Genomic DNA, 27,314 nt, shown 5'->3' with positions numbered 1-27,314 from the left:
GCATCAGCGCTATCGGTGATCCGACGATCTTTGTTGTTGGTGCCTTTTGATTGAGCTCTTTCAACCGCTCAATAGATGGTGCTAATCACGATAATAGCTTAAACGGCATGGTACACAATTGCATTTTCCGGTTTGCTTAATGGATGATGCATTGAGTGAGGAATTAAACGGTTAACGACCGATAAATAGGGACGCAGGACTTGGAACATGCATGGTTTAAGGCTTGTTACAGAACTAATAATACAACTTTAAGGTATAATTTTCCAGCCAAGTAAAAATAATCCCTTAATTAGAGAAGTTTCTTCCCCCTTTCATTTATACTTCACTTCTGTAAAAACTGCATGTGAAATTGAAATAGTTTCATTGCAGCTTCTGCTGCTTTTCCATCAACGGCTCAATTTCGTTCCAAGTAATTGTTCGCCTCAACGTTTCCCTCCTGTCCTTTTGCTGCATCAACAACTCCTGAGCCAGCGAGCGAATGGGTCCTCCCGGCCTGTTAGTTCACAATCACAGGCCCTGGTGCCGATAGCCTTCAGCGCTCAAAGCGCTAGGCCCGAGCCCAGAATTCAATTTGCCGGCTGAAGGATAAACTTTTAGCTACTGATAAAGGCGGATAGTTTACAAGTTTTACAATTATTTTTTAACCATCCCAGCCTCCGACGGTCGCAGCTTATGCAGCCATGCTGGAGCACAGTGAGTGAGTGAGTGAGTGCTTTCCCACTATCGAACACGAAACTTTTCCTCTACAATAAAGCTACCGCTCGACTAATCAGCCATCTCGAGACAGGCAGGCAGCTCCCTAGCCAACCGTGCCGTTGAGCCTTTACAACTAATTGGCAATTTGATGCAGACCGATGGGAAACCGAAATGAATTGAAACTTCAGTCCAATGAAGGTGGAACGACGGGCAACGATGGTCGGTTGACTGTGTGCCCTAAACCATCCATCGATCGTTAGAGATACTGTTTCTCAGTCCCTATTCTTGTTCGTTTCGGTGAATGGAACTGTGACACTATTCACCGAGTGATACAAAATGCAAACAAAAAACGTTGCAAAAACAGCTACAGATCAGATCTTCGTTTCTGGGTCGAAAGAGTTTCACCACCTTTGTTTAACCAAGCTGCTTTTGGGAAAAAAGGTTCCCAGATTTTACAGGCTAGATAGCGCACGGATGGATTTTGGTAGCCTTGTGAACCATTTAGTTCATCAACTTTAAACAATGCGAACAACAGAAACTAGGGATCTTGTACGTTGATTGATTTTTATCTAAGCTACACATAAAACGCTTATACGACTTGACTAAACATCTAACGTACTCAAACTTCAAACAACCAGTTTTCCAATAACCATTCTATTCGCTTCATTTCATTCTCTTCAACTGACGGAGCGTGTAGCTGTAAACAATTCCAATAAAACAAAACCCTGCCCTCGAGGAAACTCGGCATTCTCCTCCCGTTCAGTTTCTGCCGCGGGCAATGAGAGCAGAGTATAACAATTCAAATGCAAAACAAGATCCCGGGGCTTTAGCACACAAACTGTAAGCTAGACTTGTCGCCCGGCACTGCCGACAGTGTACTTCTGCTGGAATGATCCCAAGCTCAAACTTCATGCTCGGCAAGCATCTTTAAATGATTGCGGGGCAGCAAAACAACGGCATCACAAACAAGAAATGGAAACCGAACCGTTCTGAAGATTGCTCGGAAAGCAAATAAGCGTAAATACTGCTTCACTCCATCTCGAAACTCGAAATTGTGAAGCCTTTCTCCCACTGCCCTATCCACACACCGAGCAAACCGAGATAGTTAGGCAACTTTTCTCATCTCATCAACGCTGATTCGAACGTGGGGCTGATTCGTTTGCCGAGTGCCGGGGAGAAGGTTTGCAGAAAGTTAGAATAGAATAGTTATTATTTAGTTTTTATTGTTCCATTCTCAACAGTGGCACGCGTGGGTAGCCGGAACCTGGCTGGGGAAGAACTCGTGGTGGGATTCGATTTCATTTTCGATCGAATCGGGTTGCCCCTTGGCGGGGGGTAACACAATGGGATGAAATCAAATTATTCAAAGATTGTCTGTCTTGCTGCTCCAGAAAAGGATCAACAGCTCCTGGCCCGTTGGGCGTCATTGGAGTGTGTCTAGATACCTTACACAACGTCAAAACTTCCCAGCCGTTCGAAGATGGATGTAAAGGTTCCGACTTAATGAATCCAGGCAAGCAGTGGGAAAGCGACGCTGCGAAAGAAGAAGTTTGGAATTTTACAGTTTCGGTAAAATTGGTGCGAGAAGAACTTTTGTTCGATCGGGAATAATTGGTGAAATGGTTCTGGGCGGGTAGGATCTTTGGCGAAACTTTTATTCAGAATCTTTTGTGCGTTTAACATGAGCTTCCTTTGTTTTTTTTTTTGTTGTTGTTGTTGTCCGGTATCATGATAACCAAAGATCCCCGGGACTGAGTTTCCCCCTGAAGCCACTGAACCTTAGCCAAGAGCTTTTGAGTGGTTTCATGGGTGAAACTATTCTAAAATTCTACCCGTACTCCATGCTCCACTGGCTGCTGGACACAAACTTCCAGCAGTTGGACAAATAAATTAGCTACCATAAACTATCGCCGTCCGTCCAGCCAAGTTTGCCACCCAACTTTTTACACAAACTCCTGTTTTCCAAGAAGAACAAGGGAAGGGGCCGGAGCACTAATAATGGGATGCGTTCAACTTTTGATGCGCTGCTTGGAACAGAAAGAATTTTGCTCATCTTATTGTGTTGCTTGCGAAATTGCTTACTGCAAAACACCCGAGATTGGATCGTCGTTGGTGGGATGGCAAATTAAAAGCTCTCCCCCGTTCCTCTCCCACCATCGGCAAAACGTCAATTTGGACCCATCAAAACGATCGAAGTTGAAAGTGCTGTTTTTGATGCTTTTGATTGGGTATTTGGTGCCAGAAAATTCATCGAAAAAAAAGGCTTTCTAAGAAATGTACAGACACGAGGTCAAAAAGTTCAGCCATAAAGCTACGCTAACTCCAACCTGCCAGACACATGCATTCATCATCCGTCCACTGGTTGTTCCGATGTGTTGTGTGAGTGCGTGTGTGTGTGTGTGTGTGTTTGTGTCTGTGGTGCTTTCTTGAAGAAATACTGCCAACTCTCCTCTTCCTCTGTGCCGAATCAAGTCGTCATAAATTCAACTCACGTCCCAACAGGCACCTGTTCGGTGACAATATTTGAACCGTAACCTTTCCATTTTTTCTTGGGCTCTGGTTCGCTCACTCCATCAAACAGTCCTTTCCCATCATATTCCATTAGCGTGATCGCCATTCCTGTCGACTGCATCGAGTGGCGTCGCCGTCGGGCATCGAAAAGCACCGAATGCGAAGAATTCTAGCCACCACTCCACCATCAATCGATTACCTGTTTCGCTCCTCTCCTAGCAGCTAGACACGGCAGCTAGCTGCCAGAGGGCAAACACAGCGAAAACGAAGATGGGGCTCGATGGTTCTCAAGATGGCACTAAGAAAACTGCTACTGCTGGCCACTTTGACACTCCAATCGAGGTGGGGGTTGTGAGCGGAGATGATGGAGAAATATGTCGCAAATAAAAATCTACTTGAGCACAAACATTGACTCCGTAATAGAATAATCCAAACGGAGATGCTGGGCGGCCATCTCGTACGTCTACCTTGCGACGAGGGCACATTATTGGCTGTATAAATACGTTGCCAGACTGCTGCTCCGCTTCCCCTCCAGTTGTCGGGTGTGTCAGCATCTCCATCATCCTCCGGCACGAGGATGAAGAATCTTTTTATTCCTCCATTATGAACCCATCAAAAGTCAATGATCCTCGGCGACGTTTGTCGTCGTCGTAGTCGTCGGCGGCATCGTGTCTCTGTTCGGTTGCCAGCAACTAATTCTTTTGCTTCTCCAACTCTTGCTCGCTCGCACGCTACACCGAAGATGAGCATCCAATATACATGCCAAAGTTGCCACGTGGCTGTGGTTGGATGATTTATTTACGCTTTAATTAAGGCTGCATAAATAATGCACGACAGAGTGGGTTCTGCTGTCGATTTCTTTCTCTCCCCTCCAGTGCTACTTAGTTTGCCGCAACCGAGCTTTTGTAATATGTATGCGCGGTCACGGAAAGCTTAATTAGAGCGGGCTCTTGCGCTTCTCGGCGAGTGTCGGCTGTGTGGCCCTTGCTCATCTCAAGCCAATCTCAGAAAAGGGCAAAGTTGAGAAAGGTACAGCTCTCCCAGTTCCATTACAGTTTCCCGCCGGTTCCATTCCCGTGCATTCTTGCAAGATGTGACCGGGTGCTGCTTTCCAGACGGCAGCGTGTTTATTGTTTCGCTTACAAAGTTGATCCAAAATTGCACCTTTCAGTTTATTTGCTCAAATGAAAACCGTTCTTCAATCTTCCGGATACACTAATCCAATGCTCGCTATCTTCTCCATATCTCAACAGCACCGGGCCCGGAGTCTCGGCATCATTGCGCTGTCGCTCGCCTTCATCGTCCACTGCCGGCTAACGCTGCCCCGGCCGGCAACGCTCTTCTCCACCGCCGACAATCCGACAGCCCGTAGCGGCTCGCTGTGGACGCGCTTTCTCACCTTCACCTACCTGCCGGTGGTCAACTTCAAGCTGCTGCTGCTACCGGACGTGCTCAGCTTCGACTGGGGCATGGACGCGATACCGCGCCTCGGTACCGTGTGCGACCGTAAGGTGGCACTGGCTGCCCTCTTCTATCTGGCGCTCGGGTGGGCATTGTGGTCCAGCTGCCGGGCGCTCGTCAACCGGCAGCAGACGCCCGTACGTCCATCGGGATCGAAGACAACCCCCAACGCTAGCAGCTTCAACCGCAAGCTTGCGAACAAACTGAACCTGGCCCGGTTGCGTGCCGGTGAGGAAGGTTCCAGTGTGCCCTCCCTGCCCGTGGTGCAGCTGGACGACCGGGAGAATGGTGATGGTGGTGGTGGCTGTGCACTCTGCAAGCAGGATGCCGGGCTGCATCACACAAGCTCCTGCCGGACGCTGCACAACAACAACGGCCTGTCGTCCATCATGTGCGGGTGTGGCTACGCGCCGGAATACAAATATTTATCACTGGCCGCGCCCTCCCAGCTGGCCAGCTACTTCTGCCGGACGGCCGGCTCTAGCAGCAGCAGCAGCAGCAGTAAAGGCACAGTGCGTACCACCACCACCAACAACAACGACAGTGCCAGCATCAACTACAACCAGAGCTTCCAGGGTGCGGTGGTCGGCAAGAAGTTCGCCTGCCACTGGCCGCTCGGGACGGTCGGTGACGGAGCGTCCAAGGAGAAGCCGTTCCCGTTCACCACACTGCTCACGGCACCGGCGGACATGTGTTCTCCCTCCCTGTCCTCGTCCTCCTATACCTCATCTTCCTCGTCGTCATCCTCCTCCTCCACCAGTTCGTCCTGTGCGTCCTCAGTGCGCGGTGACAGTGCGGACGGGTCTACGGACGAGCCGTGCCTGCCGGATGAGGGCAGCTCGCTGCACAACTCGCCCGCAGCCGCACTGCTCATGTCCGTGGCGCTGCTCGCACTGCCCTTCCTGCCCGCCAGCAATCTGCTCTTCTACGTGGGCTTTGTCGTCGCCGAGCGAATCCTGTACCTGCCCAGCGTTGGCTACTGTCTGCTGGTTGGGCTCGGCGCTGGAGCTCTGATTGATGGTGGCGGCGGTGGCCGTTCGTCCCCAGTTTCCGGCTCCTCGATCAGCGGGAAACTTTCGAGCTACGGTCGCGGTGGTCGACGAAACGGGCCGCCGGCCCGTTGGCTCGGTACGTTCGTGCGCAAGTGTTTGAGTGCCCTGGTGCCTCCCGGTGACCGCTCCGTCGGGGGTGCAGTGTGTAGTGATGGTGCTGCGGTGCGCGATGATGCCAGTGGCAGCATCCACCGTACGGCCAGTGATAATGGTAGCGGTGTTAGTGGCCGGTACGGCAAGTTCCAACGCACCAACGGAATGGGTGCGCCCAGTGTCAGTGTGCAAGCTGTTAGTGGTGGTGGTGGTGGTGGTGGTAGCGTTTCAGGCAAAGCTTCACGGCCGGCCACAGCCGGTAGGGGTGGCCGTGCGGGCCGGAGCACGAAACCGTTCGGCCCGCGGCGCCGACAGCTCGTGCTCGTGTGCGTCGGTTTGCTGCTGATCGCGTACAGCGCCAAAACGGTGCGCCGCAATCGGGACTGGGCGGACGAGGAAAGCCTGTTCCGTAGCGCTGTCGCGGTCAATCCCCCGAAAGGTAGGTAGAAAAGGCCCCTAAAAAACCCCCATTTTGTGAACCCTTTTTCAAAAAAAACTTCCAGGTTCTTTTTGCGGAAATTTCCGGCCGTTTGCGTTCAAGTGTCACTTATAAAGACGAACGCGCGGCACGATAAAAAATAAATTTAACGTTTTTCTTCCTCTTTTTCTGTTGCCCTTCCAACATTCTCGAAGCACAGGCCAGGAGGAGTTTGCTTCCATCGTGAAGTGTCCTGTCCCCTCCTTATGTGCGCTTTAAGCAGTGCCACTCGCGCCCATTGACATAAGCATTTTATGAGAGTTTAAAGTGATTCAAGCGTGTACACCGAGCGTATTTATGGTGCCCGCGGAAGCGGCAGTTGTCTGCTGGGTGGGTTTAAAAAATTTACAATCATCCAACGGCAACCCCGGGTTGGGAAGACGGCGAGCTTTGGTGTACGTTGCTGGCCATCATGGGTTTTTTTGTTGTTAGCGTACTGCGACAAAGAAAAAGGCTCGATTTAATGGCGGGTGTGTGTTTAAAAAGCCGAGAAAGAGCGAGAGGGAGCTAACAGAAGCTCCATTAAACAGTGAAGGCTGGACGGGTAGGAAGAGCTATGTTATATGGTACAGATAACATTATGTGATGTTCAAAAAAGGGGGAGCAGAGAAAAAAAAACAAGTCACCCCAGCCCGACGACAAACGATCATTTGCGCGGAGATAAATAAGCCTAAGCACACCCGGGCCCACGCGGCGCAAATACACACAAGCGCACCAGAGGCGCGCTGGCATAATGGGATGTAAACTTTAGTGGAATTTGTGACCCTCCGTTCTTTCACCCACAGCCCCCCTCCCCCGCCCGCTTTGGGCAAACATAGGGCCTGTGCGATCTCGCGGATGGGATCTAAATTCAATCTCCGCCGTTTGTCCATTCGTCGCAATGGAATGGGAAAATTAAATTGAATTGTCTCAGACCATGTGACAGCTGGAACATATCGGTCGTTGGAAAAAGCGCAAGAGAAATAGTGAGGGAGGAGCACTGCTTTTAAAGAGAAACATTTTAAGGGTCAAATTAAATTGTCCTAGCGTCAAAAATACAAACAAGTGCACAGCAAGCGATGCGGACAAAAGGGGCGAATTGTGTTTCTGCTTCAATAAATGTCAACCAAACCTTCAACCGATTGTGATGCGACCGAAAGCACAGACACACACACACACTCACGGAAGCCTTCCATTTCAATCAGAGTGGGCGATTTATTCTTCGGCTTTTCTGACAAAAAGCTCCTGAAGATGCTTCTGCGCCATTTGCGTGCTTCTAACACGCACGGGAGTCGTCGTTCTGTGAATCACACCATGTGTTACCAACGTCCCACACACACACCAGCAGCTAGCTCTGTTAGCGAAAATGATTTCGCTGGTGTACGAAATCTGCCTCCAAACAAAGCTCCCGGCAGCAAAAAGATGCACAAAGCCGCAGAAATCATTCGCTCGGAAGGCTATGGAATCATTCCCTGCAGCACTCCCCCGTTTCCGTCTCGAGTGCAGTAAGCCTTCCTGGGGAAGGGGCTTGGTGCTATTTTTCGCCCGGCCGAGCTTACCGAAAGAACGCTCAAGTGTCTTTGCAAGGTGAGGTGAAAATTGATTGACTTTTTGACGACGAGGAAAGGGAAGATGGAGAGAAGTATTTGGGTAAAGCAAAGCGTCGGTAGTGGCTTAACCGGGTAATGGGCCGGCATAAATCAGGATGGTTAGCGATGGGCCACATCAGGATCAGTCGGTGGTGGTGTTGGTGAGAAAGAAAAATGAAGCCGCTTTCGTGGTTTCATGGGCACATTTTTTACCGAGTTTGCAGGCGTTTTGAAAGAGTGTAGACGGATGTAGCAGATTGGTGTGTTCGAGAAGGTGCGGTTAAGAGATTGGAAAGCCTAAGTCAAGGTTGTTTTTTTTTGGTTTATACATTTATAGTTTAAATATTGTTCACTTTTAGGTACTCCTTTAATTATTTTTTGACAATTGAAGCCTTCGTCGCATAACATTGCTTCAACGTTACCAAATTTTGAGGATGTTTTTCCTTGTAATCGGAATTGCTCTAGAACATTTGACGTTATTTCCAGAGAGAAATTGGTAGAATAGAAATATTAATTAAACACATATACAAACATCGATGTCGTAGAGCAAAAACCTTGAGACGTGGTACAATCGGGGTGCCTTTATTTAAAAATCCGTTGAAATTTGGACAGAATTTAGAGTTTTTCCAATAGTACTGCTTCGGTAGTTACCAAAAAAATTAAAGAATTATTTCAAAGAACAATTCTTTAAAAAAGATAAATTAAATTCTACACTTCTCGCTCCGTCCAGTTCCGTTTCGAGAATGTAATTTAAATTAACTTCCACCCACCATCACAGCTAATCAGTGAAAAACACATAATCTACAGGAGCTACCAACAGTAACCAACAGTGTGACGCCCGGCAAACGAGGTGCCCGGTTAATGTGGTGGTGCATACTTTATGAAATAATAAATCTGAATCCGGCATCCTAATTGATTAATCACACCCCCAAGCTAGCCAGCAAGCCCGGTGGGAAGCTCGGGAAAAAAGGGATAATCAGCATGAAAACGAAAACGGTCGTTACACATTACCGCTGTCCATTGCCGGACCATTTGCGTGAGTGTAACAAGTAGCGATTGGGCCAATGCGGCAGTGAGAAGGAAGAACGAATGGTATCAAAACACACCAAAAGGGCAAAAAATATGATAAATTACCAACTGACCACCAACAGACTGGTATTTATGGGCAGAGTGTGTGTGATTGTATTTTTTTCCCCCGTCGCTCCATTCCCTGGAAAACTGATAAATGACAGCTCGAAGTTTAATGTTTTCGCTTTTTTTTCGCTGCTGCCTGTTCGCTGTTCACAGTTTGCCCGAGGAATGACATCGGAATGATTCTCAGCTTTGAGCCCGGTCAACCAAACCAAGTGGATGGATGGTTGTAGCGCTCCCTGCGCTGCCTCGGCGCTTACAAGTGCTTGGATTATAGTGTGTACATGATTTGTCATTTTAGTGACCAGCGATCTTGAGCAGCAGCGCTCCAGACGTCGATGCTTCGGGCTGGTACGCCTAGGCTACGCTTAATGTTGGCACCATTATGCTGGGCGGTGTCAAATACATGAGACCACACAAAACACTTCGACACGCGGCCATAAAACGACGCTGGTCAGGTCGGGGTGTCGTTTGGCGTGACGTGGCAATCGCGTGGAACACGGTCGGGCGCTGTAAAGCTGATGCCTGTGGCGCGAGGATTAACGATTTCGGAATCCGATGAGGAGGAGCAAAAAAGTCAGTGACAAGACAACGTCATTTTTTACACTCACTTCATGGGCTCGTCAAGAGGATAATATTGTCCACGAGTCACGTGGGTAATAATTGTTAGCGGAGGTTGTAACGCGAGCTTTGGATTAGAAACATAGACAGCCATCATCGCCTGCGTGCTATTGGGATGTCAAAGCGACTGTTTTTTGTTGAAGAAAAAGACGTTTAGCAAGTGGTAGGTCGTCGCATATTTAATTCCAAACATTTGGTTTAATATCCTTTCTTCTATTTATTTGTAAAATCAATTATTAAAGCGATTTTTCAATTCGATTGTTAACGTTAAATATCGAAAATACTACCTACCAGGCACCATGTGAAGCATCATGATTGAACTCTCCGGTTCGTTGTGCACTGCTGTCACGCCTGGAACCTGGTAACGATGTGACGGCAAACCATTTTTCCGTGTCGTTTGTCAACCAGCCATAGGCTTTGTTCAGCTGGTGGGCTGTGATGAAGGGAAAACAAACGCATCGAAGATAGGTCCCAGATCGAAATCATGCAGAGAAGAAGCAACTCAACTCCGGTAAGCTGGAAAACAACCGCAGCCACCGCAGCAACCTGCAGTGCAACTACTCCACACTGCTCACAGTGCTTCAATCATTATTATTTCACAATCGTGCACCATCGCGCTGTGATTTAATGCACTGCACATCCGACTCCAGGTTCCGGTGGCGCAGTACGCGAACAGATCGATCACTCTTGGGCTCGCTCGGTCGCTCAAAAAAGGTGACAGCCTCTGTGCGTGCTGTGTGCTTGACCTCATGGATGCCAGACATCAGACACGGCGTCAATATGCTGGTCCACCCAATGAGTTCGGTTCGTGCCAGTGCCTAGCCGGTGTGCAGATCTCGCTCTCGAGTACAATCCCTCCCACAGCCCCCTCCCCAAAAACCCTCCCATTGAAGATTACTTCGGCCGTTACTTTTGAAGCGCCGGCTGATGGACTTTCTGACGTCCTTTCTGACACGCTCCCCATGATTGGATGAGTTTCATGTCGTTAGCTACGGGTTAGCTTCACTGCGGTATGAGACAATCCGTCCCAACTCTCACACAAACACATACACACACACACCATATGCTTGAAAACCACTCAAACCAATCCGGCAGCTGAAGCAACAGACGGAACCTTTCCATGCCCGTGCCTGCGGGAGAGAGAAAATCAATTAACAGCAAGGGCGCAAATGCACCCCACCTCGGGTGGATTCGTCACCCGCGTCACCCAAAAAACCATGTGGCATTCGTGGTCCACGGGCACATCCAATCGGCGTCCCGTCGATTCGTCGGTCCGCGCCCGACAAGCTGGGTCACGACCGTCAACATCGTCATCGTTGTCAACGGTGTCCGGGGGAGTGAGTGTGTGTGTGTGATTTCTACGCACACAGCACAGTCCTAAGGCTCTGCGCAGCGCCAGCAACGTCATGGTTGGTTTGGTGGCGTTTGGAACACACACACACTGACAGGCACAGAATACTAGCTCGAGCCGAGCTGATGTATTTGACAGTTTATGTCTTCGTCAGCGGGTGCCTGTCAGACAGCCCGACAGGGATGGTGTACGCCATCTGCCCGGGCTATGGCCACCGTCACCGAGGGTGACGGTTAATGATGGTGCATACGAGCAATGGGAAGATCCCTCCGGTTGAAGGGCTTACTGGGGCTCAAATTTATGACTACAGATTGAGATGGCGGCACGGTGACGGTGTGCAGATGAAAAACTCCTCGCAGTCGAGCAAGACAAGAAAAAATACGCATAGGTCTGAGACTAACTCCATACTCATAACTCACGATCGACTTATAAAATACAATTTAAAGAGAGCAAATTCTTTAAAACCCGGATATATCTTCATCATTCTGCTGGCACTGACGTACAACAAGCCACGATTACCTTAATCCTTTAGGTAAGAATCGCTCTTCCAGGGGAAGAGCTTCACCTAATATCAACCAATCTTTATCCCGAGAGCACTACTTGGTGACGCATCACTTTCCATACTTCTCCGGAGCAGCTCTATGGAGCCACTCGACTCGGCAGTGAATTTGAATTTTTTATCCACTCCACTCGCTCACACACACTATATCACTGTGAGCTTATTTATATCTTTTACTAGATTTTATTTCCCAACTTCTAGTTTGGAGCTACGCTGCTCACCTATATACTGGAATGTTCCCAGCCCTCATGCACGCTCGTGTTGAACAAAGTCACTGAAGTGTATTTTTGTAGGTAAAATGGAAGCAGGAAGAAAAAAGAAACACGCTTCACTACCGAGAACTCCGAGGTGTCACTTTGCTGCCATTTGGTTTCTCACGGCACTTGTTGCCCTGCGACCTCGACAGCAAGCGGAGTGTATGTGTGTGTGTCTTCGTACCGAGTTTGCAATCATATTTTTCCAGTCAATGTACTTTCAATATTATAATCCACTCGAAGCTCGAAAATGTGATGATGCTACAACGACCGGGAGTTGAAATTCAATTCGATGTCACAGAGTGCGAGAGCGTGTTCTATGTCTCAAGTGCCCGTTGTGGGTTCGTAATGCTTTTCGGAACTTTCCCTGCCAGCGGGAAGCAATAAGCAACGGCAGGGCGTGGAGTTGCCGGAGATAGAGAGAGAGTGTGCGGTAGGATTAAATCCTACGAGCGAATCATTCGACGCTTGCCTTCGCTTGTGGTCCAGGGTGTTGGTGCTTGCAAGCGAGAAATCCTGCTGGATGCATCTTCAATGGGGATAGAAAATGTTGCATTTCCTACAATTCCCACGCGGCTTCTGGTCTTCTGCCGGAGGTCCTGATCCATTGCTGGTCTCGGTGACATGTAACTTCCGTGTCAAGCACCTGTCAAGTGAATGTGCATAGTGATTGCTCGATGGAATAGCTTTTTTATAGATGGAATAGTTATATAGAGGGGTAGTTCTAAAGCTTGCTTCTGTGGAATGAAGCTAGGAAGTACCGTTGTAAGAATTAAAGTCTCAAGATTGAAAAAAAACCTTCAAAGGGTGCGGGAGAAGTATTTATAAATCAGAAACACAGCAGGAAATAAGCTCCTTTCCTCAAGCCAACTTAAAGCACGTGTTTTCGACAAACTCCGATCAATGACCTACCTTTAGCCGATTCCGATTTCACCCGGAACTCCGGACAAACTAAACGAAAAACTGCGGGTACAACACACTCCCCAGAGGGCACGTTTGGTCTTGACTTTCTTGCCGCCTTCCGCCTATTTGTGCAATCGATTCTACCTCCTTTCGAATCCTCCAGTTGCGTCACGTCCTCACCGGGCAGAGTAATTTCCCATTAAAGCACCAACAAAATAAAACGAAAACAGAGCGACGCTGCCTCCTGCACCATCCACTGTTACCACCTCCCAGGCAGGAGGAAGAGAGAAAAAAAAACCCGACCATGTGTAACTAACGGCGAACTGCCGCAGTGCCGTCGCATAGCCCCAATGGTTCTATGGCTCCGAGGCACCACCCAGCCAAAACCCATCGATGCGACAACGATCGAACGGTCGTACCCAGCCACCTTCCATGCCGAAGGGCTGAGCTTTTGCGCTGAGTTGCACTTTGGCCCGGCAAAAAGGGACGGATGATGGGGGGTTTTTTCCGGTGTGTGTGTGTGTGTGGATCGTTTCCTTCTAACCGGCACCTCAAACCGCCCGGATGTCGTCCCGGTGAAGGTTGTGTGCGGTAGTTTCCATGGTTTTGTTCGTGGTAGAACCACACTTGGACACAAACACGCACACATACACACACATGGTACACCCTTTACGTAATTGTGGTTTTGGCACGGCCTTGGTCAGACGCCTTTTTATTAGTTTATCGATGGTGCGATGAGCTCATTTGAATTTTATCGAAATCGTTTTGGCTGGTTGTGGTTATTATGGGATGTGAGTGTGTGTGTGTTTGTATGTATGTTTTATCTTTATCTTTTTTTTAGCCCAGGACGCAATCAAAACGCAACACCATACAGACGACAGACGTATGTAGTTGTGCTGAGGAATAACAGAAATTCAGGGAATTATGCTTAGCGTACCGGAGCGTACCGGGAAATTGAAATAGCACTCAAATGCGGGAGGTATGGAAACCTCAAATTTCCCCCCTCCGGCAAGGTATGAATTGGCGTGGAAAACAAGTTGCAGAGGGAAAGTTTTGGCCCGTACGATTAGTGGCCGAAGAATCGCGCCGGAACTGGGTTCGTTTACGGGAACTAGAATCGGTTGAAGTTAGTTTTCGTGAGGGATTATCAGTGTAAGTGGACAGATTATCATTCTATTAGTGGCGTTAGCTGCTAGTATCTGAGACAGTGGTGCTTATTATGATAAAAGTGTTGGAGTGTAGTTTGTACGGGTGTTGTCAACCTGTACCTCTTACCTGTAGGACACCAAAGACATGGATGAGCGAAGGGAAATCTTCCTCAGTAGTTACCATTGTGGTTTTTAAGGCTGTGAGGGGGCAATAAAAGGATATACCAATGTTTGACTGTGTACTTTGAACGCATTTGAATGTTACAAAATTTTGAGCACAATATCAATTTGAAAGGCAACTCAAAGTATAAAAACGAATTATCTATTTTCAGTGAAAAATCAACCGACACAAGGATTAGTGCAACTCTTGCCAAATCCTGCGAGCCATTATCAAAATCCGCTAGATTACAGCAGAATTCAATTAAGCATCATAAATTCGCAACGATTACACTGCAGGTTGATTTCCGTGCACCAAACGCTTGCCCTCTAATCGAGCTGCAAACAAGCTTACACTGTCGAGCGGGACCAACCGGCCATTGGGGAAGGGCGTGAAAAATACATATGTTATCCCGTCTCGTGGAATTCATAATCTCACACTAATGATCCTAATCCGTAAAGGTACTGGCAGCAGCAGGAATTCGGGTGAAACCGCACCGAGGCGCGCCGAACCGTTCTCGCGGGCGTATATCATGTAACCTATTAACCAGGCCCGTGCGATAGTAATAGACACCATTACAAAGACCGTGGTAATGGTAGCTCAGGCTAGATAGACCATACCAGACACATGCTCACACGTACATCCTACCTCCTCTTCCGTAGCGTTTCCATGCCATTAGAACGTAATCACCTACTTTTCTCCAGCATAATCCTTCGCACATTCTGTGTACGTGCACGGCATCAATGTGCGATCGATTATTAATATACACAGATTCAACCCTGACCGTTGAATGTGTTCGATCGATCCCGACCCCTGCTGTTAGCTGGGGGTATTGGAAACGAGCCCAAACCACTCATTAGTGGCTGGGAGAGCAAATTGATTAAAGGTACAAATTATCTAAATCAAAACCATTTACCACGTGCTCGCGCAGAGACGGTGCAATGGATACGGTGTGAAGTGGAGCCGTTCCGTACCGAACACATAATCTAGTCAGAAACGTGGCTCGACATGCTTTTTCCGGTTTGTAGAGTTGAACTGGAAAGAGCCAAAAAAAAGACATAAAAACAACTTTGCCGCTCGAAAAGCACACCAGCTCAATCGACTCGTTTATTAGCTCTGTAACGGTGCGCTTTCCACAAAGCTGGCCGGACTCTCCGATTCGGCATACGAACTCGCTTGCCCATAAAAAATGGGCAGAAATCACATCTTTCCTTTCCTTCGGTGCCTCAGTATCTACCAATTTGTGCACAGGATGATAGGAAGAAAGTTCATCCTCACACACTCGCACGTATAAAACGGCTAAACCCTTTTGAAGGTAGTGCCAGGATTTAGTACCATAGGTCTCATCTCCGTAGCATATAAGCACGCATTCATGCTACTATCTATCTACACTCTCCTCCCCGGTGAAACGGGGACACGAGGATCTAGCTTTATATATTTTTTGCTCCCTCAACCTGGGCGGAAATTGTGAAGTCGCTTTACCAAACCAAAATCCTTCCGGTGCAGCTACTGGTCTCTACAGCCACCACTACTAGCTACTACTAACTTCTGCTGCTTGATATTGCATGGAAAAAAGCATCATCATAACGGTTGGCTGTGCCATTTTTTTCCCGTCTGTGTGTGTGTGCGTCGTGCACCAAAACTGAAACCGAACCGGTACCGACCTGCGACACGCGGCACCCCGGAAATGAAGATATTTATCCATCCCGTCTGCCAGAATTGCTTTTTTTTTGCTGAGGTGGGGAGGGTTTTGGGTAGGATGTATCCGTTTTTTTTCGTTGGTGGTATTTTTTATTAACTTCTCCTTCCTATCCTGTGTATTATTGGGTTTGGTTGGGTGCATTCGTGTGTATGTGTTTGCTGGGTTTGAAGAGGATGTAGCATTTAGGCACCTTATGGTGCCTGAGAACTCCAAAAGCGATAGTGAATATGTGTTTTGTCATCTTATTTTTCATTGTTTGTTGTATAAAAGTGCAAATGTTCAACTAAAATACTAAAATACTGAAACAAGTTGGCAAAAAACCGTACTGTATTGAAAAATAGCAAAACAAAGCAGCAAACCTTTAATCCGTTTTACCCTGCATTAAGCGAATAATACCATTACCTCATCAAATATCGTGCGCAACACCGGGAAACCGATTTCCCAAATTGTACCACGAAGGCAAACGTAGTACACTCGTATAACAACAGTGCTCAGCACGCCAGCACAGACACACAAACCTTTATTACGGCCGGTATAGGAAACTAGGGGCGGAAAACATTTTCGCTCCAATTTTCGACTGTTCCAATTGCCCACAAATTTTACCATCCCTCCTTTACCCTTTATTCCCTTTAACTCTTTCTTCCGCGTTTGTAACACAGGTGTAACAGTATGAGAATGTACCCTCCTCCCCCCTCCCCCCTTCCCTGCTCCAACCAGGTTACGTTAGTTAGTGGGATAACGGAGCTCGGTTCGCATGCAGCCGGCGGTTTCATTCAGTTGAACGTTTCCGTTCTACTTGCGCTCCTGCTCGCTGTTCCCGCCGACATAAGCGTGGTTCACCTTGGGAACGAGGCGAGGTGTGAAAATAATGTCTGATCAAAGTTGGTTTCATTTCCCCCCTGGGGGCAGGTGCGGAAGCGTATAAAGGTTTCCCCGATTAAGCCGTGCCGTGGAAAGAAACGGATCCTGTCGTGCGGGCAAGAGAGAATGGGAGGCAATGTGAAGGTAATCAGAAAACGGAAAATCTCTTTCCATCGCTTTTTGTGTGTGTGTGCTCCACCCTGTAATGGTACTGACCGCATCCAACCACTTTTGCTCGATTAGGCCCAAGGCAAAGAGAGAGAGAGAGAGAGAGAGAGAGAGAGAGAGAGAGAGAGAGAGAGAGAACGAAAAGGAAAGAGTTTGCAGGTTTTTCGTTCGGGCCGCACTTGGAAGGTTATATTCTACCTCGAGCGATGGCAAAAGTTGTTCCATCGGCCTTATTCGACCATCGACACTGGTTCGGGCCCTGGTAAACATATCACAGAATTTATATCGTTTTTTTCCGCCTTTTCTCCCTGCTACTACTCCTCTTGCTCGGGTTGGTTGGCTGTGGTGTATTTGAGTGTAATTTTTCATCGATGTGGTTTGCGCCTCAATTCTCCGGATGCGCCTCGATATCTCTCTCTGCCTCGGTTGACCGTTCACTTTTGAGGTTGGGTAAAAAAACTGGGGCAGACATAGAATCGGGTGTGAAACCCCAGCATCATTGACATTCTCGGAAGGATGGTACGGTTATGAGTAATAGCGTTTGGTTGTGTGTCGTCTTGTTTGATGTGTCACTTTTGAAGCAAAAACGTGTATCAAAATTGTGAAGAGTTCCAAGTAGGTATCGTTTTGAGGTATTAATATGATGAACAAGGCAAACTGGGTTAACATTTAATTTTTGATAAAAACGAACATACCTTGGATTTTGTACTGGTCATGATGATTTTTACGTTCTATATCTTCCACACAAGAACGAGTTGCTACATTCATATCTGGTTTACAAAAAACACCTTCCTTTTCCTAACCAACATCTAAAAGCTCATATGATACAGGTCTTTCAATGGATCCTGCGGTCGAGAATGCTACTCCAATACCATTCGCTACATCACACCCTACTTCACACACCCTCCACCAGTTACAGTTTCGTAGAATTCATACACTCTTTTTTGTGTGAGAAAATAGTTATTTCATCACTTTATAGGGACGATGTTTCCCCTTTTTTTCTCTTCGTCATTGGGGAAACTTCCATTCTCACACTCGCCGGTATTCTGTGTCATCGCAGCTAGATGGGCAAACTTTTCCCTCACTGTCCATTCCCGGGGCGCTCAATATCCCGCTTTTGTCGATGCCGTGACCAACGCTCTTTAAAAACTCTTCCAAAATTCTAGTTTCACTATCACGGGGACGAGCCAGCGTGTGGGGGGAGTGGTGGATTTTATCTCATTCGCTTTGGGGTAGAAAAACGCTTCATTTTTCCCACCGTATCCCCTTTTTCTGTATGGCATTTTGTTTCGATGTTCGGGGGAAGGGTTATAAGCGAACCACTCGGAAACGTTGGTTAGCTGTCAATGAGGTTGTTCGGACAACGAGCGTAAAAAGAGATCGGGGGGGGGGGGGGGGGGAACACTCAATAGGCAAAAAGTTAGGAAAGATGAAAATCGACTCTCAGGCCCGGATCGGTGTGTATTATCAATGATGTAGTGAGTTTTTCCACCGAAACTGGCTATAAAAACCACTGACCCGTTTGGTTCAGGCTCTCCCTTGTTCCCCCCGGATACCCCTACAAAAGCAACTTTCTACCGAAAGGATTCCATCGGTGTGCAGTTGGAAAACAAGAGCAATACACCGGAATAGACAAAGAAAGATGAAATGGAAAGCGAAAACCGGTGGAAACAAAACAGAGCGAGAGAGAGAGAAAGTTGAAAAAGAACCGCAGTCGAAAAAAAATACAACCTCTTGATCACACCGACGACACGGTAAAAGCCGAGACGAGCAATTTCTAGCCCCGTACTGCCGGTAGAAGGTAGTTAATAATTTATGGTTATAAACTTGTCGGAATTATTATGAGCGAATGTCGTGGAATGATTTATGAGGGTAGTTATCGGGGAAGCCGTGTTTTCGTACTTCGTCTTTTCCGGTTCATTCCTGCTTTTTTCCTGTTTTCTTCTTCCCACTACTACTGTTTGGTGGTGTCTGTGTCCATTCGTGTACGTTTCGAATGCCCAACCCCGTTTGCCAGGGTGGTCTGTTTTTCCAGCTACTGTGTGTGGGAAGGTGAGAGATTGAGTTTGGCTTCACCTATTGAAGGGAAGACTTTGGAGCAGCAAGGGGGAGAAAGCGATTTGCTATCTTCTCCTATTGGTAAGCTTTTTGATAATTTCCTACGTTTCTTTTAAAAGGAAAATAGCGCTGGCCTGAGCGTGTGAGACGATAGTGGTTAAACTTTTATGGAGCTAATTTGAGGGCTATATTCGTTTTTTTTTCTTTGCTCCCCAGCTTTCTATGCTCTAACCTGTTCAATCGATGTTGAGTTTGGAGATTTCCTGGAAGGAAGAGAACATTGCAATGGAGTAAACTTTTCTCGTTTCCGACATTCTAATGGGAAAGATTAAGCTCTGATGGAAGGGGAATAATTGAAGCTTAAGGGAGCATTATGCAGCTCATAAGAAGGTGATGATGATCGTACTAACACACTCTTCAACATATTCAGACATCCAAAATTTTAAAACATAAAGTTAAGGTACTTCAAGTCCTTTTCAGATGGTTTGAAAATAGATTTGAAATGTTTTCGATTAATCATGAAACACCAGTTTGAATAGCAATACTTGAACCTTTTCACATTATTTATCAAATTGGAATATTATTTCTAGAAATCAATGTTTGGTGTAAGACTATACTTGAATTTTGAGATCCAAAGTTGTCCTTTATTCAACTACCCAATAAAAATACACGAATTTAATCACATGAACTTAATTTTCAACGCAAACTCGCGTTCACCACTTGCTGCAAACGTCGGCTGTAAAATTTACTTACGAAATTATTCAATTTCTTCGATACAAATCTTCGACGACAGCAGCTGCACTGACAATCGGCTACCGTCAGCTAAACCGCTCGGCCGGTACCGGTGCGCTACCAACAACAACGAGCCTCATTAGCATTGATAAAATTTCCCAAACCCGTCAGCTTGGTGAATGTCTACCACTACCAACTTCCGCTCCGATGCCCCTTCCCAGCGTCAAACTCCTTCGGGAACGAAATCATCGTTAAATTGAGCGAAAATTCGGCCCCAAATGCTGGAAGGCAGGCTGAAGCGCTGGATGGGAGGAAGAAATCAAAATTCCGCACCGGGTAATGCTTCTTTACCCCTCCATTGAACCATCATTTTACTTCGGTAAATATCGGGGCGATGGAAAAGAGGCCACAGCCCTGTGGGACAACAAGTCGTTCCGTTCCCACGGCTCCACCCGGAGGCTGGGAGCAGAAATTGAATCATCGGGAAATGCTAAATCGCAAAATTTTACGCCCGCTTCAGCTGCAAATTTCCGCCGAAAATGTCACCGAAGAAGCTTCGTGTCGGTAAGCGGTACACTTTTATCGAAATTCCTATCGAACGCGTGGAGGACTTTCCCGGGAGTCGACCAATTAGAGTCGATAAATTTTGATTAAAGTCAATTTCACCAATAATGGTACCTTCGGATGGAACCGCTGTTGGGCGATGTCGGATCGGTGCCGCGGAAAATGCCGATCATCAGCAAGTCTAATGAAGTTGCTTTGAGAGTTTTCAATCAAGCAATCAGCGGGATCGAACCGACTGAAACTGGTAGGACAAGGCGCTAGTCACCCTGACGTCCAACAGATGGGGTCGAAGCTTCCAGCTCTAAGGGACGCGCAATGGTGACAGAGAGAGAGAGAGAGAGAGAGAGAGGAAAAAAATTGATTCGATATTAAAAATAATGTACATACAAGATTATCTGATCCACGAATTCTTGGATCTGGACTGACTCGGCGCACGGAGTAACCAGTGGTGACGGTTTCTTGTTAGTGCCAAAAATGTTTTCTTACAGCAGCTGCTCGGATGTGAACGGAATTCGTAATGATTGGACAAATTTCACATTCATTTTGAAATAAAAAGAAACGTCTAAGAAACGACCGCACAATCTTCTGCGACTTGTTGGAGCTTTTCACATTGCTAGGAAATTGCATGCTTCACATTCAATCTGTGACAGCAGTGAAAGGAAAACATATTGATGGATTCCGTGTCGGAAAACGCTTCGTGTAGCTTTCCTGCGTGGGTGAGAAGAACACAAAAAATGCTCCAAATTCAACACTCGCCGTGAAGGGGAAGTGGAAATGGACGATCCTGCCCATCTTCCCAAGGAAAGATCGTGCACTCGAACGTAACGCTTCCCATGTTTGTGCTTGGGTTCAGTTGATGTTGTTGTTTTCTCTGCATAATAAGCTGGAATTTGTAACACAAAAGAGAAGGTTCGGTCAAAAAGTAATAGAAAAATGGTAGCCGCTGTTGCTGCTTGGCACGCATTTCATGTACCCATGATGGACGTGCTTGTGGCGCCCTCTGGACGAAGAAATTCCCGATATCCCAAAATGCAATTCCCCCATCCGTCCGCTCAAAGTGTGGTTTTGTTTGCCAAGATTTCTCGGCTTTCACTCTCTAGAGCGGGGTGCATAAATTTACGCAACCTCTCACCTACGACTAGCGATCACCCTCGCCCTCCTCCATGCAGTTCATAAATAAACCGCTCTCCCAATGACTGACCACGCATACATAACCGCGCCCGTCGATGGGTCGTCGAAGGACGCACCGCAAACATATTTTGCACCAAACGGAAGCTCGAAACTTCCCTTGAAGCGTGATGGAAAAAAGTGGGAAGCACTTTTCATTTTTCGCAGCACCAAAATTCGTGATTCGCATAAAATTTACTGTCGACAAGTTTTTGCCACGCCGGCGAAACTCTGCGAACTTGCCTAGGCTTCGGCGTTTTTCCTTTCACGCAGAGGGCGCTCCAGTTTTTTGGAGGGTGTCCCATCAACGAAGACGAAGTGCTTGCGAAATAATGTGCGCTGACCTATTTACGGACAATTAAGAATCAATTTGCGACGGAAATTACTGCCGTAGAGAGAAGGAGAGAAAGAGAGATGGTGGGAGCTATCGGGAAGGATGGTGCGCTTTGCCCAAGACAAATGGAAATAAATTATACTTCCGATGCCGTCAAACGAATACTAAACCACCAGGGTGAGGTTGTTGGTACGTGCACGAATTTCGATACGTTTTTGGAATGAGCAAGGAATTCTGCCGAATTCTGTTGTGGAATATGAATTGTGGTGGCGTGATTGAAGACAATTTTCCCTGCCTCGACTCATTGGTTTGCTGAAAAAAACATAAAAACAAATCTTCCTTTTAAGTATTTGAAAATTTACCGAAAAAACACAGTCGAAACGTTTCAACCCGTCAGTATTCGTTCCCAACTCCCCGACGTGTCACTATCGACATCGGCGTAATAAACTGTTACACCATTCGCTGTATTCAAATTAGCTTGAAGCTGTCATTTTCCATCGCAAACGTCATGTTTCTTGCGACACGATGGAGCGTTCGGGCAGTTCAGAACTTTCCGATCCGATCCTTCCATCATTTCTTTTCGATAGCGTACACCCGTTCCTTGCAATGTTCCTTTCGTACCCTTTCGTCTGCAAGGCATACCTCAACCATCTTGTTTGAAAGACTTGCTAGTGGCAGTTGGATAACATCTACCACCCGATGTTCAAGAGGGTGACATGCCCCAACAAACAATTGAGCAAACGGTGGCAAAAAGCATAAGGGCCGATGCTTCTGATGGCAGAGCAGCAGGGTAGCAAGGTAGCAACCACAACCATCACTAGCACTAGCGCTCCGGTTCGATCGGTCGTCATTCGTTATCGTTATGCGCAATAGTGCCTTCTCCCGCCAGTCGCAGGTTAATATAAATTTAATTCAATTCCCCCGTAAACGTCATTATAGATTCAATTTCAAGCTTCAGCATGATGATAGTTTGCCGATGATAGGCGTTATGACCGTGGCGGCAGCGATAGTGTGTGTGTGTGTGTGTGAGAGAGAGAGAGTAAAGGGGTAAGGATAGCAATATCAAGATATCGATAGGCATTTAGATACATACTTTACGTTGCTCTCGCTTTGCCCTTTGCAGACGAGAGCGAGCAGCAGGTAATTTCCTTCTGTTGTTTTTACTGTCGAGTTTTTCAACCCCGTTTCAAAGTAAACCAAGTCTTGCGTTGCATTTCAAAGCGAATTTTCGTCATGCGTATTATGTTGTGTTATTCATCCTACCCTCGGGTATTCCTCGATTCGAGCTTGTTTTCTTTGTAAACCACTCGAGCGGCAGCAGAAAACGATACGCTAGTGCTGGAGCAGCAGGTAGAACCTGAAACATCTACGATTCAATTTTATACGTTCAAACACACGACAAGCACCTTGAGAAAACTTGAAACCAACGGGCAGGCGAAGCCTACGGGGCCTGGTCAATATTTATTTTCCAACGCATTCGGGAAAAACTGGCCCAGTTTGCGTTAGGAGTTTTTTTTCTTCTATCCATTGCTTCCGGCACACCACGGGCAGCGCTTCTAGATTGCCGAAAGTGAGGTTTTGATAAACTTTTCGCAAGATTCTGCTTCCATCTCTGCCCAATGAGGGTTCACTGGACTGGAAAAAGAGACACAATGCCGCAGTCGCTTTCGAACTGGGAGGGACAAAATGTGAGCCCAACCCTCGCAATGCTGTCACCTCAAGGTGCGGAGGGAAGCAAAGGTCCACTTTTTCGGTTTGGTTATGCTTGCCAGCAGTGTGCAGTGAGTGCGCGCCACCAACAATAGAAGCTTTTATTTTTACAGCATTGTTGATTTTTTGTTTTCCGCCCCAAATTGTTCGCTCTCAAACTGAAGAAATTAATTTCCAAGGCTCGGGTGCACATCTTGGCCGAGTATTTTGATATTTATTTTTGTCTCCTGCTCTTTCTGGTGCGCTAGCTCACATCGTAACCGTAGTGGACCTTTTCCCCTTCCAACGCTTCGAGCTTCGTGGGGCGGTTTGCTGTCGAGGTTTGCCGTTTTTCCGCATCGATGGCAATGTTGTGGTTTTTGTTTTCGCTCGGTTGTGCAAAACATCTCTGCTGCAGCTTGAAAGAAGCGACCTTTCCCTCGCAACTCAGCTACCTTCTCGTTGCACATCGTCCACTTACTTCCACCAAATTAATGATCTGGTCCGGTAATGCGGTGAAAACTGTGTGCCCCAGGCAAACTGAAGCTTCTGCTGCTGCTGGGCTGGCTGTAAGAAAGTTGGCAAGGTCAGTCCGTTTGCCAGTTCCAAGAGCGACAGAAAAGAAACCACAGAAAGAAATTAAAACTCTCTCGAAAAGCCATTAGCAAACACTGGCGCAACTTGCCGATAGGCGGGCCCATCTCGACCACCAAACTTTCCACTTGCCAATGCCACTTTAATATGCGCACGCTTGTTGCGAAAGATGAAGTCAAGCGTTAGTGGACTTTTTGGGGAACATGTTTTCGTCTTTTGCGACTGTTAAAATGTGGGTGCAAAAATCGCGAACGATGTCAAACCATCAAATGTTCTTGATTTAAGGTGTGCAAAATAGCTTTCCAGCGCTGTGGGATTAATGTGAAGTTTCAACAAGTTGTTTTTCCGATAGCAATGCAACATTAAAATGAGAAAGTATCGTCTTATTTATTAAGGTTAAATGATTAGAAGATTTAATAAAAAGTATTTTAAACATCAGAGCCACTTTAACTTATTTTAGGGCCCCAAGTTAACATTTTATTTTTTATTTTCACCATATGTTGTACTGAAATCCTCTAGTTTATGCTCTCAACTCGGAAAGACTAAATAATTAATAACTTATTATACAACGGGTTTTCCCAAGCGACAAACACTCGCAAACAAACCAGCACAAACAAGCGGACCATTAATGGGGTTTAATTAACTTTCAAACGATTTCCGACCCTCAGTGCCGATCGAAAGAAAAGGCAATGGTAAAAATCACACTCTCAAGCACTCCTCAGGTTAGAAAGCTCGATGAAGTCGTAGTAAATTTGTTGATTTAATGAAGTGCGCGCTGCTGCCGCCGGGCACAAAAGCAAACGATATCCCGGCCACAGTCCCCACAGCACTACTCTGCCCGAAGCGTACATTACCGGGACAAAAAGGTTTACCTTTTTTCCTTTTCCCTTTCCCCACGAGAATGCCTCGACAACGAGCGATAGAGTGCAGAGTGGGAGAGTGAGTTTGCTTTCGGATTTTCCGATGGGAAAAAGGGTTTTTAGTGAAAGTAAAGTTTTCCACATTATCAAATGCGAACTGGGTTGTATGAACGTGTATGTGTGTGTCTGTGTAAGTTTGTGTTTAAAAATCGGCAAAAAAGAGCACCTACATTTTCGTTCACTCCCAGCGGAAGGTGTACCGCTGGAACAAATTTCACCCCCTACCCATTCACCCAAAGCAAGGTACCACGGGACAGAAAAGGGGTTTGTGCGAAAAAGGCTCGATTAATATTTCAACATTCGTTTCGTACGTTTTAATTGATTTTGATCGTATCGCACGATCGGGAGCCGCTGCCACTCGACGAAGGGTGGTGCTACCAACAACGAACCCTTATCAAAATCCAACTGCCTTCGGATTTTGGGGAAGGTGTGGTAAGCCTTATTTATGGACCGCTCAAACGAGACAAAACCCACCCCAACCCAGCACACGAGTGAAACAGCCCACGGGAGAAGTTCATCTCTTTTCAATCAGCATAAATTTTCGCGCCAATCTTGCCCCTTTCCCGCAGCACTGGAACCTTATGCAGAGGGGACCGATGTCCCACACCGAGATCAAGCAATCTTTAAACGAATCGTGGTGAAACGGGACCAAAAAAATCCAAATCGAGGCTACAAAACGCCAAAGCTATGTAGGTACGCGATGTGTTTTCTTCGTGAGGAAGCAATTCCTTTCCATCACACGTTGAATTCTGATGACAGGTGCAGGTTGTGTGTGCCTCTTTTTTTTTTGTTTCACTTCGATGGTTCTGTTTTAACAGCGCCAGAGCAAAAGAAATTGCTTGTGGAGGTGCTTTCTTTTTTGCTGAATTTCGTGTGTGGGCACAGGGCAAAATTGCTCTCCGTCACTTTTCACCATTTCTTTCGTTAAATCCGTACCCTCATCGCAACACACGCCACGGGGGCGTAGGATGGGCGTTTTGCTTACAGGACGCGATTTTTCTTCATCGCGTGTATCCGCAATGGTGAGCGTTTTTTTTTTGAAAAATCGCATCACAAGACAAGGCGGTGGACGAGATAAAAAGGGTGTGCGGATACGAGTCAACCAAATCACCATGTATGTGTGTGTGCGTTTATTTACTGTGCAGCAGCAGCAGCAGCAGCAGCACCAGCAAGCTAGGAGGTAATTTATGGCGTCGGTCGTGCTTCCTCACACGGTTAGCTGTTACACCACGGTGCGATGACGGCCTTATCCTGAATTTTGCTGACTCTAAAAATACCTACCCAACCGATCGAGCTTAACAGCTGGATGGGGCTGTAGCGAGGGAAAACAAGCAAAGGAAAAGGTTAATGCTAAATTCAACAGTACCTTGAACGCAGCTTCACCTTTCTGTGTCAAAGCGCTGCAAAAGTGGAGTTTCCTTTCAGACAAGGCAGAGGCAAAAAATGTACTTTAGTTCGCCGGTTCTGTGTGTACTTTCTTGTGTGATTTTTTGTTTTATTCACACAGATTCTTACACATATGCACATCTAACCATTCCTCCGAAAGAGTAGAGCAGCACGGTGCGTGAATTAATTAAACCTTGCCCTTCTGTGCCTTCAGCTCTTTGTGCTAGCTTGTTTTGGTAATTTGGGTGTAGTGCTAACTTTTCTTCAACCAATATTTACCCGTCGAGCTGTGTCGAGTTCAAGCTTTTATATGAGTAGCTTGGGCGCTTAACGAAAGGTGTGAATAGACGCTCACTGCAGCACTTGAATCTGAAATATACGACCACACACTTTTTCTTGCTAAACATGCTAAATCTTTACATCGTTCAAAGCAATATCAGTGGCAATGTATGACCTTTTGTCGGAGTTGGAAAATTCTTCATCGAGCACAAGTTGTGCGTTCTTTAACGCAAATATTTAGTTGGCATGGTGAAAAAAAGCATTCATGCTAAACATTAAGATAAATTACTTGCAGAGAATGCACAGAAATAAATCCCTACTGCAAAATGCGTTCTAGGTGTGCTGGTGGAACGTCTCCCATTCTCAGCTTTCACTGAATCTGATTACACACACCCCGGAGAAGCTGATGAAAAATTGCATTACAGAAATGTGGATATTAGGTGCTTAATTCCATCCTTACATCGTTACCCCACCCACCCACAGAAGGATGTGCTCCCGTTTGCATCCTCGGCAGACCATGCGCCAGAGGAATGTCTAATGGAACTAATTACTTGCTCATTCCGAAACGTTTCCCATTCCCTAAGATGGTGGTGAATACGGTGAAGCTAATGATGGGTGCAAGATAAATACAAGAGGAGGGGCACAGTTGGGAAATGGGTAAAGGAATGCATATTTTATGCAAGCTTTGGAGCTTTCTTCCACGCCATGTTGCGGTGGTTAAGCTGTGAATTGAACTGTTGAATCTGTGTCAAAAGGATTGGAATTTCCGTTTACAATTAACTGATAAATCTGACTGATTTTTTGTGCACGAAACATGCAAAATGTGCTGCATGTTTGGAGTAGGTTCCATGAAAGAATATTGGTTCAATTTATTAAC

The 27,314-nt window shown here is 46.7% G+C and overlaps 1 protein-coding gene across 2 annotated transcripts in view; it reads left to right on the top strand.

Annotated features, from left to right (window-relative positions):
- Window positions 1-27,314, top strand: part of LOC1280064 (protein O-mannosyl-transferase TMTC2) — a 163,518-nt gene that overhangs the window by 80,207 nt on the left and 55,997 nt on the right. For both annotated transcript variants that reach the window (XM_061662923.1, XM_061662924.1), the window contains one exon: window positions 4,461-6,252. In XM_061662923.1, coding sequence (XP_061518907.1) covers window positions 4,461-6,252 — 1,792 coding nt within the window. The remainder of the gene's footprint in view (window positions 1-4,460; window positions 6,253-27,314) is intronic.

The sequence above is a fragment of the Anopheles gambiae genome, chromosome 3, assembly GCF_943734735.2.
Source record: "Anopheles gambiae chromosome 3, idAnoGambNW_F1_1, whole genome shotgun sequence".
In the NCBI taxonomy this organism is placed as follows: domain Eukaryota; kingdom Metazoa; phylum Arthropoda; class Insecta; order Diptera; family Culicidae; genus Anopheles; species Anopheles gambiae.
The sequence above is the reverse complement of the archived record's forward strand: the minus strand, read 5'-3'. Positions and strand labels throughout refer to the sequence as shown.